This window comes from Bidens hawaiensis, unplaced genomic scaffold (assembly GCF_021521415.1).
Source record: "Bidens hawaiensis isolate Kalapana, Puna unplaced genomic scaffold, B.hawaiensis_p1.1 tig00004551_1, whole genome shotgun sequence".
In the NCBI taxonomy this organism is placed as follows: domain Eukaryota; kingdom Viridiplantae; phylum Streptophyta; class Magnoliopsida; order Asterales; family Asteraceae; genus Bidens; species Bidens hawaiensis.
In genome coordinates, this window is record NW_027491277.1 from 1168271 (window position 1) to 1187543 (window position 19273).

At 34.8% G+C, this 19273-nt stretch overlaps 2 protein-coding genes across 2 annotated transcripts; one reads left to right on the plus strand and one right to left on the minus strand.

Annotated features, from left to right (window-relative positions):
- Window positions 1–7308: 7308 nt before the first annotated feature.
- Window positions 7309–8221, minus strand: LOC143626973 (B3 domain-containing protein REM10-like). Its single transcript, XM_077096887.1, has 4 exons — window positions 7856–8221; window positions 7725–7804; window positions 7423–7654; window positions 7309–7316 (listed from the first exon to the last, which is right to left on the minus strand). Exons 1-4 carry the CDS (start codon window positions 8187–8189, stop codon window positions 7309–7311), a joined length of 654 nt encoding a protein of 217 aa, XP_076953002.1. The 5' UTR covers window positions 8190–8221.
- Window positions 8222–12066: 3845 nt separating this feature from the next.
- On the plus strand, window positions 12067–18027 carry LOC143626944 (putative sucrose-phosphate synthase 1). Its single transcript, XM_077096869.1, has 10 exons — window positions 12067–12249; window positions 13084–13173; window positions 13258–13551; window positions 13965–14657; window positions 15138–15254; window positions 15338–15700; window positions 15803–15865; window positions 16412–17302; window positions 17368–17495; window positions 17564–18027. Exons 1-10 carry the CDS (start codon window positions 12067–12069, stop codon window positions 17826–17828), a joined length of 3087 nt encoding a protein of 1028 aa, XP_076952984.1. The 3' UTR covers window positions 17829–18027.
- The last annotated feature ends 1246 nt before the right edge of the window (window positions 18028–19273 follow it).

A 19273-nucleotide genomic window follows, 5' to 3' on the forward strand; every position in this document is an offset into this window, starting at 1 on the left:
ATCAAAATTTGGAAGTGAAGTACGTAAATGATCCATCGCACACCCGTAATCAGAGTCCAACCCATAAATATCACAACCCCGAAGAATATGATCTTGCAAACACCATGATAGTGCTCTCGAAGCCACAAAATCATATGTAGATACATCCTCGGCCGAACATAGACTCAACCCCCATAACGGGTCGGGAGTGATGCCAACCTCCATTGGAGATCCCCAAAGAACGGACCTCCACAAACCATGATGTCCTCAATCGCCCTTCGAAGGCCATTGTCAAATATAGAAACAGCTTCCCCCACATACATAGGTTGGCACACTCTCAAACCGAACAAAAGCTTGGCGACTCCCATACATGAGCGAAGCAAAAGAAGCTCGCATTGAGGATCCCGAAGTCTTGGGAGACAGCTCATCAATTCCACAGCGCTAGATGCCCTTTTCATAGCAAAACTGCTGATAAACCCCGTATCCCAGCTTACAGCTCCACCAAGGAGTTTCAAACCAAGCGCCGGCCTTCCAATCCCGCAAGGGAACAACCCCTCCTGCACCTTCACCCCATTGCATGTTGGCCAAAATAACTCTGTTTTCTTAACGTTTAATTCAAGACCCAAACGAGGCCCCTCAGACCTGATAATATCTAATGTTTTGGTCACCTCTCTAGTGTCCCTGATAATCGTGACATCATCCAAGTACCAAGCATGAAATAGAAGCTTGCACCGATCTCTGATTGGTGAACAAGTGGGTGAAAAACTAAGGCAAAAAGGAGAGGCCCAAGAGGGGCCCCCCCTGTTGAACCCCAGCGTGGATTTAATGTAAGTATCACCCACATATAACCTAGCTGACTGCCCATATAAAAAATCCACCCAAAGAGAAATGGAAGGACATCGACTCCGGACCTCATGTAGAAGGGTCGTCCTATTGACTAAGTTGAATGCATTAGAGAAATCAACAGTAAGCATAGCCAATGACCCATTCGAATGAAACTGATTTAGAAACTTGTTCGCACTATGGAGCACGGCCTCTGCCGCACTAGGGACTCCCACCCCAAATTGAAAATCACCGAGGTATTTAGCCATCTCCTTCCCGACACCCCTCATAGCCACCTTAGAGACCAATTGCCTCCAAATGGCCCCAACGACAATAGGTCTAATCCCATTGTCCGGTTTAAGCAACGGCGTAAGGGGGGCAGACGCAACAAACTCTGCCAACACCCTAGGACACCTTCCTCCCAAAATTAAATTAACCACCACATGAATAGCCTTGAGCAAACCATCCGCAATAGGAGACCCCTCTCCGCACAACGCATCTAAAATGTGTTGGGCTCGCAATCAGTCCCGCCCACACGAAGTCCCTTTAGGGTAATATTTAATGCACTCAAGCACACTATCGACGCCCACGACAAGAGGAGACTCAGAAAGCAAGGAAGCAGGCATGTATGACCATTTTACAGATATTGGCACACTAACAATACATAATAATTCACGTTTACACACACACACACATATATATATGACCATTTTAAATTTTGAGATTATGAAACCAAAATTAAAAAAGACGCAATGTTCATTTATAGGATTACAAGTTAATAACCAAAAAAACAACTAAAGTGTGAAATAGATTACTAATTACAATCAATTATTTTAATACACGTCAAGAGATATAACTCTAATCACATACAGATGTAAATGAAAATTAGGGCTTAACGTAAGAAAATTTATACCTAGCAGCGCCATTATCAGGATTGTTATTGATAACAATGGTGTAATAACCAGATGCTCAACGTTGCAAACAACAGCTCCTTTTGGAATAGATCTTAGCGAAAGCACATCACAGTGCATCAAATTCGCCCATTTTTTTCTAAAAAACACCATAGCCGGATACGTGGATGAAGACCCATCGTCCTGCATCTTCTTGGCAGATTTAGTCCGCATCTGCTAAGAAGAAAGATGAAATCTTGTTTTGATGAAAGAGAGACAGGAATGCAAGATAATTTAAGTTACCTAGAAGGAGGAGAAGAGATGTAACCCTAATTCCATAGATCTTCTTCGCCGAGCTGTATATTTCTCTCTCTCACTCTCTCAGTACGTCTTCCTCTTGATTCAAGCGTACAACTGGATATGAGAGATTGGAATTAAAAATTTGAATTAAAGCATCTGCCGCCATTTAAGAGTTTCAACATGAAAGTGTTTTGTACGCATGAATGGGTTGTAACCTATGCAAAGACACATGTAAAACTCTTAAAGTTAAGAGTTTTTGTGAAATGACTATTTTGCCCATCCTATATGCATTTTAATATAGTGTGTGTGTGTGTGTGTGTATAGAGAGAGAGAGAGAGAAAATGTGCAATACAATAATTGTTTAACAAACAAGAATACTTATATTTCATGAAATCAATCCATGAAATCACATCACAAGATCTCGAAATCGTCATTATATATCCAATTAATCATTGGTTCACCAAAATAAACAGTTTTGGAACGTTAATCGATCAATTTTTTTACCTTTTTTCACGAAAACCATTTTTGAGCGTTTTAGTTTTTGGTTGAGCATTTTAGTATTTTTGTCTTTGAGCGTCTCGCGTACCTATCGTATGTTATGACATTATTGTACAATATCTCAACCATATATATATATATATATATATATATATATATATATATATTAGGGTTTGGATCAAATACAAATGAAATTAACGTGGTAAACGTGAGAATCAAGTATAGTAATTATATATACAACTAGAGTAATTACATACATAATTACTCTACTTGTATATATAATTACTTTACTTGATTCTCATGTTTAGAATGTTGTATTTATACATTAACATTCCACTATATATATAATATATAATATAGAAAAGGGTTAAAATAAAAATACATAGTTTTGTAGGAAGGGTAGGAATGACATAAAATTTAGAGTTAGGAAACTATATAGCCTAAATCTTGATCCTAAGAAACTATTTGCTATTTTGAAAACTACCAATCTCAACCATTAGATCATAGATATAAAGGCCTAGATTTATTCTTACTCTTCCTAGAAAACTATTTCTTTTTATTATAACCCACTCCAATATATATATATATATATATATATATATATATATATATATATAATGGATCATGCGAGAAGTGCGAGAAGTCGATCTCAACCATTGATTATCTCGTAGTTGTTCAAAGCATCAATTCCCCTAATTACTCCTAATTAATTATTCATATTAAATCTTGTAGAAAGTAACAAATTTTAGAAAAGATAAATTGACTTTTACATAAAACATCCTCTAGAATAATTTTAATAAATATAATCATGAGAAAATTTTTTAAATTCATGGTTTCATAAGATTTATTTGAATTTTCATTTACGTACCTACTTATGAAAATAAATGTATATGTAGGTGAATTGTAATTAATTGATCACGTGCACAAGTAACAAAATAATCTACATATAGCTCATGTTTAATTATACAAATTGTTAGTTATTTTTATTTTTATCAAAATGTAACTCGTATTACAAACACAACTTATTTTCATCTACACAAATTTTGTTTCTTTTGTTTTCACCAACACATAACTAATATTCACCTACACATAACTCGTATTCACCTACACAAATTGCTAGTTCATTTTATTTTCACATACATATAAATAATATTCACATACACATAACTCGTATTGCCTACACATAAAAGATAGATTATAAAATAATTAAAATAAAATAAAAAAAACATGATGCGTTTCTACATTGCGAATATTTTACAAGTGTAGGTTAATGCTATTAATTTTATGTGATATCAAGAACAAGTTTTGTTTGTGTAAGTTAATTTTGTGATATGCGTAGGTAAATACAAATGGGTAGGCTATAACATGAAGTAAATTTGTATATATAGGTTAATATTGTGATTTGTGTAGGTTACCATGAACTAGTTATGTGCATGTATATTAATCATGTGATCTGTGTAGGTGATAATATGAACTAGTTTTTTTATGTGTAGGTTAATATTATGATTTGTGTAGGTATTTGTTTTTATGATGGTTAATGTAATTTTATAGTATGAGTATGGTGGTTTTATTTTATGTATTTTTTGAAGATTAAATCAAATTAAAAGATAAAAATAAATGTATAGTCATTTGTAACTTAACATTAATTAGTATTAATTACCAAAAGAAACTCCTAAACTTTTTACTAATATACATCTACAATTTTTTAATACAAAATTAAATAGAAAACTTTTGATTGATTAGAATCTCTTCTCGCACTTTTCACCATAAGATTACTTCTAAAATAAACCAAATCTTATATATATATATATATATATATATATATATATATATGTATAGGGTTTGGATCAAATACAAATGAAATTAACGTGCTAAACGCGAGAATCAAATAGAGTAATTATATATACGAGTTATTATGTAATCACATCATAGAGTAATTACATAATTACTCTACGACGTATTTACATAATTACTTTATTTGTATTTATAATTACTCTACTTGATTCTCACATTTAGTACATTAATTTCATTTGTACGTTAACTTCCCCCTATATATATATATAGATATATATATATATATATATATCTAACTATCTATATAATTTCCTACCATAAAATCCTAGGTGTCGCTCTCAGGTTGTTCCCCCCATTCTCTAGAGCCACCAGATTGTTTGGTTTATAAATGGAGGCTTCTCATGTATTTGACCCAAATTCGCGTGTATGGGTCTTACCAAACCCGGATAGTCTTTAAATGGGTTATAACATCTCAATTATTTGTAAAACTATTTCATAATCAAACAATAATTTTCACGGGTCAGTGGTCTCACCAAACCCGGATAACCCTTAAACAGGTTATAACATCTCATTTATTTGTTAAACAACTCCTCTTAATCATCAAAGAATAATTTTCATGGGTTATGGGTCTTACCAATCTCTAATAACCCTCAAATGCGTTATAAGATCTCATTTACTGATCGATACTTTCATCATCAAACCATAATTTAATTTATCTATTTTACATGTTCTCCGTTGATGGTCTATCATCTCCATCGTCGGTTAACTTCCGATACTACCCACCATTGTCAACTACATCAACGCCCCTTTTTTCATTAGACAAATATTTGTGTTCATGTTTGTGCATTTGAAATAATCAACATGCTTGTGTTCGTTAAAAAACTAAAAACCTAAACATCTCAACTGATAAAACCCAAACGTTAAAATATATAATAACAAACTAATATATATGTATTAAATTAAAATAGAACTACGTTAAAAAAATAAAATAAATCGTCATAAAATAGCAAAACGATTAAAAACAAAACTTTAAATAAACTCCCGTAACACAGGAGGATCAAACTAGTATATGTATATATAAAGGAATCACAAACTAAATCATCATATGTTTCGAAATGGGCAAAATATAATTGTGATATTAATAAAGGCAATGCAAAGAATTAAACACACGTTCTTATTATTCAACATACGCTTATACAACTGCTACAAAACTTATAAATTCACTTACCAGATATGCTGGTGATTACACATGTTCCACAAATTCCAACAAAAATATTTTATTTTTCTAATTGTCTAGTTTTTGTCGACCCCAATAATGCGAAAAACAGAAATAGTTAATTGTCATTTGAAGATCCATTGGTGATTACCGAACAAAACAACAATATATATCGTAGGCTCGTGTCATCTCATAATTTCACACCCTACTATTTCTCTTATTATATTTTGTCCGGTAAACATGGCGGTGCCGTCACACGTTGGGGTGCGGTTTCAAGACCCATTCGTGTCATTCAGGACAGCTGCAAGTTAAGGTGTTTTGCAGCTGTGTGACAGTGTGAGGGCCTGCAAGTAGTAACCAAATAACATCGAATTGTAATGGTTTGGGTTGTCAAAGAACACCGCACAACGAAATGTTCACACGTCTTAAATCAACACACACAAGTGTCCCATTTTCTAGATTTTTAATTTTTTTCAACTAATAAACAAATTCAAAAACATCTGGGCATAACTCAATGCCAATTTCTCAACTTTAACACCTCATGACAACATGCTCTACTGTAGTTTATTGTCATGTTTGATCCGAACTAAGTCAACTACTTTAACGAACAACAGCAGGTGTTTAAGTACCAAGTTTAAGAAATTATACAAAATAAATTGTTTCAATCAAAATAACAAATTCATACTTGAAAATTGAGCAATTGGTTTCAACCCGCTTTGAATGAGCTCAAATTAACGCTATCTCCTTTATTTAAGCCATTTGCAACACAAATTTTCTTCAATTGCAGTATCTTCCTAGAACGTTTCTCAACTTAACCGTCCACGAGCCTTTGTGTTCCACAAGGAATAATTTAACCACTTGATCGATTCAATTTCAACATGAAGATCAACAAAGAATACGGTGTATAAAAGATTTTTGACCTCAAAAGTGTCAACAAAGTAAGGAGTTTCCACCATTCCATGAGATTCAGACTACATGGCCCTAAGATCTAATGCATAAAAGATGTACAAGACACCAAAAAACACAAAAACATATTAATATAAACCATAATATCACACATTTGCCATGATCAAAAAAGAAAAAAAAAAGCAAAAGAATAAAAGTTTGTCAATTAAATTTCCAGTTACCAGTTTATATTTAACACAATCACCAGAGCTCAAAGTGCCAATAAAGTAAAGATTACGATTATCATCAGGAATTGTATCCAGTTCTTTTAGGATCTTAGGTGCTACAACTTCATTAGCACTTCGTCTTGATTTGACAAGTAACCCGCTAATATTGCCAAATTTTTACCAGGATAATTTTGACCCGTTATTGAAAAACACAGTTTCCATGGGTAACTCGTTAAATAATACACAATAATTTTTACATGTTACTGAGATAATTTAGACCTGCTAATAATGAACATTGTTTTGACCCATGACCCGTTTATAATACCAAAATTTAGCCTGTACGTTACCGAGATAATTTTGACCCATTAACAACTAACATTGTTTTGACCCATAAGTAACCCGTTAATGATAAAGATAATTTGTTAGCAGGTTAGTTTTTACCCATTGATAAAAACTTTTTGGCTCGCTACTAAATTAAAACACTGTCAACAGATACGTTTACATTTTTTTTTAAATCATTACACAGTGATATTATGAGATTCTTGTATTTTATTTTTTAAATGATTATCAAAGATGTAAAGATTTTCGAAACAGCCAGCAAAAGGAATATGCAAAGAGCCACTCTACTTTAAAGCAACAGACAAATCCGAAACATACAGCAATCACTCTTCTTCTTCTTCTTCTTCTTCAACATGCTCTATTCTCCTAATGAGTAAAACACAAAGATGTTAATAACAGGAAAATGCATAAACCGGTTAACATAAATCGTTTTTTTTTTTAAATTATTTCAAACAGAGTTACTAATTCATACTTGAAATAGTGGCAGTCGGTTTTTCCCCATTACGAGTGAGCTCAAATTTAAGACGATCTCCTTTCTTTAAACCATTTGCAACGCAAAATTCCTTCAATCCAGGTTGAATATAGTAGTATACGCCCAAATGGTTTGCGAACTTAACCTTCCATGATCCATCATGTTCAGCATATTTTAAGATCATTTCTCCATTACTTAATCCATTAGCTAATGCAAATTTCTTCGGAATATACTACATAAAAACACATCAATTATTTCCACAAAAAGATCAAAGCATGAGGATTTCAAAATCATTGAATTACCAATCGATTTCGTGAGTCGCTACTTGACAAAGCCTTGATAAAGGACGGATGCTGATCATTAGTATTGATCATCTTCATTGCTACAAATTATTCATAACTAGATTCATTTGCATTTTATACAAACTACTGACATCTTAATTCGATCAATTGCACAATTATTATTAACAAAATCCGCCTACATTTTCTTGATGGTTTAGTAACTTGATTATCATAAAACTCCCTTTTGCACCAAGAAGTGTCAAAAACCGTGGTATCAAAAACCATATTTCCTTGATGCTTAAAAACCACAATATCAAATTCTTGCACACCATTTTCTCTTACAAACTTATCCCAACCTTCGCCAAACGCCCAATCGATCATCTTCACAGGCCATTTTTTACACCCTCTTTTCAATACGACCGTTTTGTTGTTTCTTCGGCCTTTTATATATTTTCGGTGTGACATAGGTATAGACTGCATATGCATATATGCAAACTAGTTAAAGATTCTTTAGAAAGATCTAGCCCAGAAAACTGACCCAAACCAAACCGCGCACACCCCTAGTTAATATATATTCAATAAAACTACTTAACAAGAAGTTTTAGAGATAGAAACTGACCAGTTGGGAGATCGAACCGGAAGCCGGTTTGATGAACTTGAAGAAGTGGGAAGGAGATTCACGTGACTTGCTTAAAGGACCTCTCATGGCTGCTTCAAAACTTGTTTCTTGTGACTTGATAATAATAATAATAATAATAATAATAATAATAATAATAATAAATCTTGGATTAATAATGAACAAGTAATAATAATAATAATAATAATAATAATAATACCAAACAAGTGTTCAATCTTTATCCGAATAAGTCTTGTTCAATTCATTGAAAACCCTAAACCCTATAACCCTATAAATTCAAGACTATTTGTTAATTGAAAACCCTAAACCCTCAAAACAAAGCTAGCTTGTTGGAATGGTAAACTTCAATAAAAGGAAATGTTATAGTTTTGAAAATTATGGCGGGAACGAGTATTAATATACAACAACAGTTTATGAACATTGATCAAGGTCCATTTAGCAGCCCAAGTCAAGAGAAGAAAGTAACTAGGCCCAACGAGAGAATCGGTGAGACACCGTTGATATAAGGCGTTAGGATGAGAGAGTAGGGGAGGAATGAATATTGTTAGAAGTGGTTTTAATCTTTTCGTCTCTCTTAATAGAATATGACTCGATTGATATAAAACTTAGCTCAAACGATGCTCCAATTTTGAGCATCGTTTCGTGCTAAGTTTTACATCAGTCGACATGTATCCTCCTTATGATCAAAAGCCTTAAGAATCAGTTTAAAATTTATAAAAAAAAAACTTAACGCCGTTAAGTTTATTTTTAACGAATGACCACTAAAAGCCAATTTTTTTTTTTTAATTTAGTACCACAAGTGAGAATAAACTCAGTTAGAATTATTATCGGTCAGTAGCATTTAGTCGGGATTATTAGAATCCAATTTACCAAAAAAATTTCTAAGAAAATAGTTTGTGATATCCTTAATGTTTTAGCTTAATATATGAAAGTTAAGTGAATTAGTCGGAACACATTTTAAACTTAAATGACTTAATTGAAATACTTTCAAAATTTAGTAGCTATTCTACAAAGTTAACCATTTACTTTTATGATTTGACGCAACTCAAAGATTTTTAAAGATTTTTCGAAGGTACTTTATAAGGGTAAAAGGAGATTTTGTGGGGGCGGAATGTGGTCCCCCAAGGATGAGAATGTGACATGGGATGAGGTGGAAGGTGAGTAGTAGTGTATCAGTTTGGTGCCCAAAGGGAGAATAGACAAAAAAATATGAAAAGGAAAGCAAGATGGAGGCTCGAAAGTCGAAAGGGACGTTGGCGTGGCAGTTTGGGATGAGTATTGAAACATCGTCATCCCGATTGGTGATGCTCTGCTTGATTCATTTCCTTTCCCGTGCCGTACCGCATGTTGTTGAATATTAATAATGTTTAAAAACTTATTTTGTTAAAAACAGTTGTGATAAATAATGTTCAAAAAAAATTTTTGAACGACTAAATATTTGTACACTATGAGTTTCGAACCCTTGATTTTTTATTTAACACTCCAATCACCTTACCACCCCCATCAAAATTGAAATAGCTAATGTTTAAATTACTCAGCATTTTTTGTCGTTCTAACTTATATAGGCTCATCTTATTATATTCGAAAGTCCAGTTTTAACTTACAAGAAAAACATTATATCTTGTTTATTGTACATAAGATGTTGCTCTATGATTCTCTTTTTAGTTTTAACACTTGTGGCCAGAGGCGTAAATCAGTTTGCTTAACTATAGTTAAAACCGGTTTATGTAATACATTGAAAGTGTGCCTTGGCTATTGACAATTAACACATATTTATAATCTTCGCATTTGATATTTTTGGTTTCTTAACGTCCGAGATTGTAAAACTACTTAGCTTTGCCAAAACAAGCATTAATAGTAATGTTATGACCCCACGATCTATGTATATTATTTTTAAATGACTTATGGGTTGTTTGTTTGGTACTTAATAGGACCATTCAGATGTATATATCTGAATCGGTCAGACATGGTTGTGTTTGGTTAGTTTGAATAAAACCTCTTAATGATTCAGTGTACCTCTGAATCATCCACTTCAAAAATTGGCTGAACCATTCAGCGCACACACATGCCAATTATACCCTAACATATACAGCTCTCTTCTTCCTCACCGCCGATCTTCATCAGTTTCTACACCTTCTCACCATCGAACACCGCCGTCGCCACCGGACCCGAACACCACAACTCTTTATTGCTACGACGATGTAGCTAATCAGGTTCAATATCAATGTATGATTCAATCGATTTTTATTCCATCCTCGGTGATTAAGATTATATGTTGCTATTCTGAATCCTCACCAGAGATTCAATTCTCCAATCAATTCTCATATTCGGGGCACAACAGTCATGGTATTTTGAGATTAATTTTTATGGTATTTTAAGATTATTTTTAGTCCCTCAATCATCATAATGTTATGAATCAAAGAGACTATATAAGGATTGTCTAAACTCAACAATAGAGTGAACAAGTAGTCAAGTAGATATAGCTCATGCCTTGTTTGATGTTTAGGGGTTTTGCCTACTTGTGGATGTATTATTAGGTTAACTATTTTTAACATGTATTTAATGATAGTTTGTTTTAAGATGTATTTTGGTTTGTTATAATGAAAGTTTGGTCATTCTATACAATTATTAAGAGTTCTAACTAAACAGATTATTCATTAAGTACAAAATTGTTCAGAAGGGTAAAATAGTCATTATGCACAGTTATTCAGATGTCCAACCAAACAACATTTACTGTTCAGCACTTACTGGTTCAGAGTCTCTTAGTCATTCATACCTCTTAATGGTTCAGCACTTAATGGTTCAGTACTTGCCAAACAGTCCCTTAGTCTTGCTATCCGAAGGAGCTAGCGCCGTAGCCCGTTTTCCTTTTGTATCAATCTTATTTAGTTCTGGTATCATAAAAAAGCTAAACGATATCGATCTAATTCGCCTTGGCTTGCACCCACCGTGAGTAAGTTTTACAAATTCCACGTCATTAAAACATTTATCTTTTCTAATTTCTTTCTAATATCATCTCCGATTCAATTTCTTTATTAACATTTAACACCAACCAAACTACATTTGGATAATGGGTAAGCGAGCAACAAGCTGCGCCGCTATCCTCTTTTGGATCGCAAAGCCTATTCTACTAAATATAAATCCTTGGTTCCTCGGGCTCTGTGAGTCACTGTGGACCACCTTTTGCACCCGTTTTAAAAAGCGAACCGCCTCGGGAGCAAGAGATCCAAATGCTAATATAACAATGTTATTTTATTATTATTTTTTGGTATTTGGCTGTTCACGAATGTATATTTTAGATTTAGTTCCAGTAGCATTACGAACGTAACCGATACCAACCGAATTCTTTTTGATTCACATCTGTAACAAGCGCGTTTTACCAACCGAATACATATCATTTTAAAATTAAAAATATGTATTTTATGTGATGAACTATACGAGTATCAATTCCATTATCTAATTAACTACTACTGAATTTGTTTTTTGTTAAACCCGATCGACCCGATTATGAAAAGTGGAACAAAGCCAAAAGCAGCAGCAAGTCGTACGGCTTGTTTTCCGTACACCCTGCGAAACTCTCTCCCTCCCAAACAAACAAACAAACAAACAAACAATTAATTCATTTCCCAAATTCATCAAACACACATCATTTTCATCAAAACAAAACAACATTATTATCATTAACGCATTAAAATTGAATATTGAATTTGTGTAATATAGATCGAAATGGCGGGAAACGATTGGATAAACAGTTACCTGGAAGCCATTCTGGACGTGGGTCCGGGACTTGACGACAAGAACTCGTCGCTAATGCTGAGAGAAAGAGGCAAGTTTAGCCCTACCAGATATTTCGTCGAAGAGGTTATTACCAAATTCGACGAGACTGATCTTCGTCGTTCTTGGGCCATGGTATGTATGCATGTGCATCATTTGGTTTGAATTTGAACACACATTGATGATGATCCATGATATTATTTTACATTATATGAATATACATGTTAGGAAGAATTTTAACCGGAAAAGTTAAAATGATATATTATTATTATTATTTATTTTATTTTTTTTTTAAGATGAACACAATATGTAACATTAGGCAAGAAAAGTTGTTAGCATCCTGTTTTACAAGTTTAGAACATTAAATAAAGTAATAAATAAAATAATTTTATTTTCTAAAACCGAATAATTCATAAGGTTACATGTAATTTCTACAGAAATATAAGTTTGGAATAAGTAGTGATTATATCGAAACATAAGGCAAACGGGCAACACGCTAACCCTTTTGAATTGGAAAACCCAATCTTTTAAAAATTACATTGATTGATCTTGGAGTCATAACATTACTATGCATGAGCCGTTGAACTCGGCTAAGTAACTCCATAGCTTCAGGCGCGAGGAAACCAAAAGTGTCAAATGCAGCAGTGATTCCCACTCGATTACGCTTCTAAATTTCCTCATTTGGTTTATAATCGTCATTGTGAGCAAAAGTGAAACTTAAAGACTCTAACTCACGAAAATTGTCTGTACCGATTGTTATCGGTAAATATATAATGGTGTGGATTAATAAAATCCAATATGCATTAAGAAAAATTTAGATAATAGTACACTTAGGGCATATAAGTTGATTTAAAGCTACTTTTGATATAAAGAAGGTTAAACTGATAAGCTTTTATTCATACATCTGCAAGTCTGCAACAAGTTTTTACATACAGAAGAATCATACATCAATTGTTCAAATATTTGCAGGCCTCGTCGATCCGAGATTCAGAAGAAAGAAACACAAGATTAGAGAATATGAGCTGGAGGATTTGGAACTTGGCGCGCAGGAAGAAAAAGGTTTTCATTATCCATTGTTTTATAGCTCAATATATCTTTAATATTATTTGCAACTAAAAGGTTGTTATCATTTTGAATATGCAGCTAGGTCGTAAAATGAAACAAAAAAGTGTGATAGCACGGGTCCCAAAACCGTTACTTGCTGACATGCCCGAAGAGTTATCTGAAGGAGAGAGAGGGGATACAGTGAGTGAGATATCACCTAAGGGCGGCGTTAGCACGAAAGGTGGAATGAAAAGGATAAACTCGATGGATGTGTTGAAGAACTTTGCTACTCAACAAAAGGAAAAGAAACTATACATTGTATTAATCAGTCTTCATGGTCTCATTCGTGGTGAAAATATGGAGCTAGGCCGCGATTCTGATACTGGTGGACAGGTAAATAATCAGGTTTTGGGTTGGCATATTTAACCCGTTTAGATTGATCTTTTTAAACGTTTAGTTAAAGAAGTCAACATGTTTAGTTAAACGGGTCAACTCAATACCCTGTTTATGACCTGCTTAACCCATTTTTTACAACCCACCAGCATGATTAACATGTTTACAACTTGATTAAAACCCGCCAACCTGTTTGACACGTTTAGATGAATGGGCTAAACGGGTTGTTTTCATGTTACATGATTTTAAGTGTGTGCGGGTTAGGGTAATAGGGTTGATGTTTTTGACACGAATATAAACGCGGGTCATCTTCGGTTTGAACAATTCAACCCGTCAACCCACCAACCTGTCACGAGCCCACGATTGAAAACTTGCAATGTTGTAATAGACTAATAAAAAATTGTGTATTTCAGGTGAAATATGTAGTAGAACTAGCAAGAGCATTAGGTGCAATGCCTGGGGTTTACAGAGTAGATTTGCTGACTAGGCAAGTATCAGCACCCGGTGTGGACTGGTCATACGGTGAACCAACTGAAATGTTAAACCCACTTAACGATGACGACTGCGAAACTGGCGAGAGCAGTGGCACATACATAATCCGCATCCCGTTTGGTCCAAAAGACAAATATATCCCTAAAGAACTCCTATGGCCCCACATTCCAGAGTTTGTTGATGGTGCGTTAACCTACATTCTACAAATGTCCAAAGTTTTAAGCGAGCAAATTGGTGACGGGAAGCCTGTATGGCCCGCTTCGATTCACGGGCATTATGCAGATGCGGGAAACGCTGCTGCACTTTTGTCGGGTGCGTTAAATGTCCCTATGTTGTTTACGGGCCATTCGCTTGGGCGCGATAAACTGGAACAAATATTGCAACAAGGGAGACAATCAAAGGATGATATTAATACGACTTATAGAATAATGAGGCGGATTGAGGCCGAGGAGATAACGGTTGATTCGTCCGAAGTGATTATTACTAGTACGCGGCAAGAGATTGACGAGCAATGGAATTTGTATGATGCGTTTGATCCCGTTCTTGAGAGGAAATTAAGAGCGAGAAATAGACGAAATGTGAGCTGCTTTGGCAGGTTCTCGCCTCGTCCAATTGTAAGTAACGGGTTGGGTTGGGTTGACCTGGAACACTTTTTGTTTGACTTTATAAGCATCTTTAGGAAATGTTGTGTTTAGATTATATGAAGAATTAAACTTTCGGCGGTTTTGACCTGTTTCCTTTTAAGCTACTTTTTAACCATTAGAGATTAAACATAACCATAGTTGCCGTACTAATTAGCCGAATTTCATTTTTGCGTTTTTGAAAACTATTCGGTTATACCATTTAGGCTTGAAATTTTTGGGCCGAAAAAAATTTGGCCAAATAATGGATTTGGGCCTTTGTTAATGAATGATTAATTGATTTAATTTATTATACATTTTGGGGTCAAACATTTGGGTTACGCTGTTTATTAAATTCTTATAAATTACTTATTTTAAAAATCCATAATTTTGTTCGCTTTGGTTTTTTTTTTGCATGCAAACCCGAAACCTTCTTGTCTAACTCAAGCATGCCAAACTTCAAATTTGTGTTAGGTAATACCTCCAGGAATGGAGTTTAAGCATATAGTTCCAAACAGTGGTGGTGCAGATGATGATTCAGAAGGATATCAAGATAACTCAGCAACTCCAAACCCGCCCGTTTGGTCTGAGGTTTGTTAGATAACAATCTGAACACTTTAAATCCTCACAACATATATGTGTTCTCACAACAACTTTCTGGTTATTCATTGCAGATAACACGGTTCTTCACGAACCCACACAAGCCCATCATCCTGGCTCTGGCTCGACCTGACCCGAAAAAGAATTTGACCACTCTGGTCAAAGCTTTTGGGGAGTGTCGTGCACTGAGGGATCTTGCAAACCTCTTATTAATAATGGGAAACCGTGATAATATTGATGAAATGTCTACAACAAATTCAGCAGTTTTGTTATCGATTTTGAAGTTGATTGATAAATATGATATGTATGGTCAAGTTTCTTATCCAAAACATCATAAGCAATCTGAAGTTCCTGAGATATATCGGCTAGTAGCCCGAACGAAGGGTGTGTTTATTAATCCAGCGTTTATCGAGCCGTTTGGTCTCACTTTGATAGAGGTTTGGTTCTTTTCTACCTTATATAGTTATACTTACCGGTTCTAAAAGGTCAACATTTAACTTTTAAGCATCGAAATGAACATGAGTTGTTATTCTGAATAGGCAGCAGCATATGGTTTACCCATGGTGGCTACTAAAAACGGAGGCCCGGTTGATATTAAGAAGGTGTGTTTTCTGATAAATTGGGTGGTTGAACTAGTTGGTTAACGGGTCAAAACATATAGCTTTGGAACGGGCCGGGTCGGATTTGTTGACCTGAAATACCATTTGAGAAATTCTGTCTTAACTTTTATAAATAATAAGTTAACTTTTAACTAATTTCATCCTCCTCTTTTGATAAATATAACTTGATTTGACCCGCTCATACGTAAACGGGTTTAAATTAAGATTGTCAACCTGAAAACTGTCAGAAACATCAACCCTGACCTGCACACACATAAAATCATGTAACCCGGACATAAAATCTAAACATGTCAAATAGGTTGTCAGATTATACTCAAGTTATGTAAATGTGTTATTTGGGTTGGTGTGTTGTACAAAATGGGTTAAACGGGTCTTAAGCAGGTTGGTGGGTCGGCCCGTTTAACAAAACGGGTTAAACAGGTCAACCCAACCATGACCCATTTAATTAAACATGTCAACCTGAACACGGTCCGTTTATATTATGGGTTAGATATGTTTCTGATACTGAAAATAAAACGGCAACTGCAGGCTCTTGATAACGGGTTACTTATTGACCCGCACAACCAGCAGTCAATAGCAGACGCACTTTTGAAGCTGGTAGCCGATAAGCAACTTTGGTCTAAATGTAAACAAAACGGTTTAAAAAACATTCATCTTTTCTCATGGCCCGAGCATTGCAAAACATATCTAGCTCGACTAGCTTGTTGCAGGCCACGTCATCCACACTGGGAAAGTTGTGCAGTCGGATACGAATATTCAGAATCACAATCACCCGAAGATTCCTTAAGAGACCTTAACGACTTAAAGATCTCACTAGAAGGTGTTATAAACGATCACGGAGGCGTTGATTGTTCCCAAAAGTCAGACACAAATTCCCAGTCACTAAAAAGCAAAACCAGTGTCGGGAAAAAGCTCGAAAACTTAACTAAGTTGCCGGTAAAGGAAGAAACTGAGCTCCTGGAGTTGCGAAGGAAGAAAGCCGTATTCGTTGTAGCGGTTGACTGTGGTTTGACCAAACACTTTGTTGATATCATAAACATGATTGTTGAAATTGTGAGAGTGGATAAGAAAGGGGAGAATTTAGGATTAATATTGTCGACAGCTTCGTCAATATCCGAGATTCATTCGTTTATGAAAGCTAGTAAAATAGGCCTCTCAGAATTTGATGCTGTGATTTGTAACAGTGGGGGTGATATATTTTATCCTTCTAATGAAGGCAGCCCGAAAAGTCTTCCGTTTGTTGCGGATTCTGATTACCTTTCGCATATTGATTATCGTTGGGGTGGGGACCACTTGAAGAACACGTTAGTTCATTGGGCTGCTTCGATTAGTGAACGAAAAAAAGATAAAGAACTCGTTGTCGAGTGTGATTCTGCTTCTCGACATTGTTTTTCGTTCAAAATCAAGAACTTAGAATCTGTAAGTTAAAGTCAAACTTGGTTTAGTCAAACTCCAATCTTGTTAATATGTTTTGTTTTGTCTAGATACCGCATGTTAAGGATCTTCGTGAGTTTTTAAGAAAACAAGCGCTTAGATGCCGGAGTGTATATTGTCAAAATGGTACAAAGTTGAATGTGATACCGGTGGCTGCTTCTCGAGCTCAGGCTCTAAGGTATGTAAGAGAATAACTAACTAACTTAGTCAACAAAGTCAACAGTAGCTAAAGATATTATTGTTTAGGTACTTGTATGTTAGATGGGGTATGAGCTTGGTGAATACAGTGGTTATTATGGGAGATTATGGGGACACTGATTACGAAAGCTTACGTGGTGGGATACATAAAACGGTGGTGATAAATGGAGTTTGTAATGAAGCGCGTAAGCTTCATAGCAACAGAAGCTATCCACTGGAACATGTAATTACATATGACACTCCAAATGTTGTTCAAGTTGAAGAGTGCAAGAAGGATCAAGTAATCAAAGCAATGGCAAAATTACAAGTTTGAAAGGTTTAGATTGGTGATTCATGTTTGATCGATCGGTATCCACTGTTTTCATGCTTGGTTCACTATTTAGAACCATAGAAGAACATGCAACCGGTAAGATTAGTTTTGTAACAAGAGAATCAACTGTTTATGTCAGGTTTTCAAAGGGAAACTAAAGACATGTGGTATATGCAAAGACAAATGTTGTAAAAGCTTCTTATTTTTTGGCCAATAATACAATATTCATTAGATTTGTGCCTAAATGGTTACTAATTTCTTTGACGATTTCTTGATCTATCAAAACGTATACTGGCATGGGTCTATATTGGCGAAAATCGACCTGTTGTTTCGGTATTTACATATTTGAAGACCATGTAACTAATTATTCAAATAAAGTTAATAAGCTTAACCATAATATACCATATCTAATAATGATAATAAACTCGAAGATAAACTACATTATATTCTCTAATGAATTCTGACTTACTCTCACATTGGGTGTGGTCATGAGGCTGTTCTTTTAATGTGCCTAACGTTTGTAGTAGGCAAATTAAAGCATCAAGACCTTCAACTATCAAGGGAATTATGGTACACACAATTCAACAAATCCTTTTTGTCATTATAGCGTTGCGGGGTGGTATAGGCCCTTGGTATTAAGAGTGAAGATCAAGGTTTAAAATTTGACATAATAGTAAAAAAAAATTTTGAAGTAGTTTAGAAGTAAAAGTAGATAAGTATGGCTTAAAAAACAATTTTTATTGTAACAATAATTATGTGTTACATACATGAACACTGCTAACAAAAAAAGATACACAAATCTTCCAAAATTCACATAATATATGAGACATAATGAACTTTGGTGCCGAAATGACCAAATTGATCAATTTGGCGGCACAAAGTTGGTTGTTGTTGCATTGTTTTTTCTAGGAAAATGTGTTTTTTTTTGTTTTTAGATCCTTTTTGTATTGTACGTAACAACGTATAATATATTTTGACCGAATTTTTGTTGACTCACCGTTCTAACGCTTGAGTTTTAGTATCAACGCCCGAGTTTTACCAACAATGCTTGGGTTTTATTAACATCCGAGTTTTAACGCTTGGATTTTACCAACACCCGGGTTTTACTGATCGAACAAGCATCGTTTTAAATATTTTATTTTTTTATATGTAAGGTGCACAAAAAAACTCGAACCCGGAACCGGACCTTAAATAAAAATCCGAAACCAATTTTTTAAAACCCAAACCCGTACCTGACCCTACCCGTAGGGTACGGATAGGGATGCATTTCGGTATTAAACTCGGGGACTCGATTTGTACCCGGTAATACCTGAAAACCCGAACCAGTTCCATACCCTGAAACGGGTTTTTTCAATACCCGAAACCGGGTATTTCAAATTCCTGATGTATACCCAAAAAATACCCCTAAAAAGTGCAACATTGTAAAAAACTCCAATCTATACCTGAAA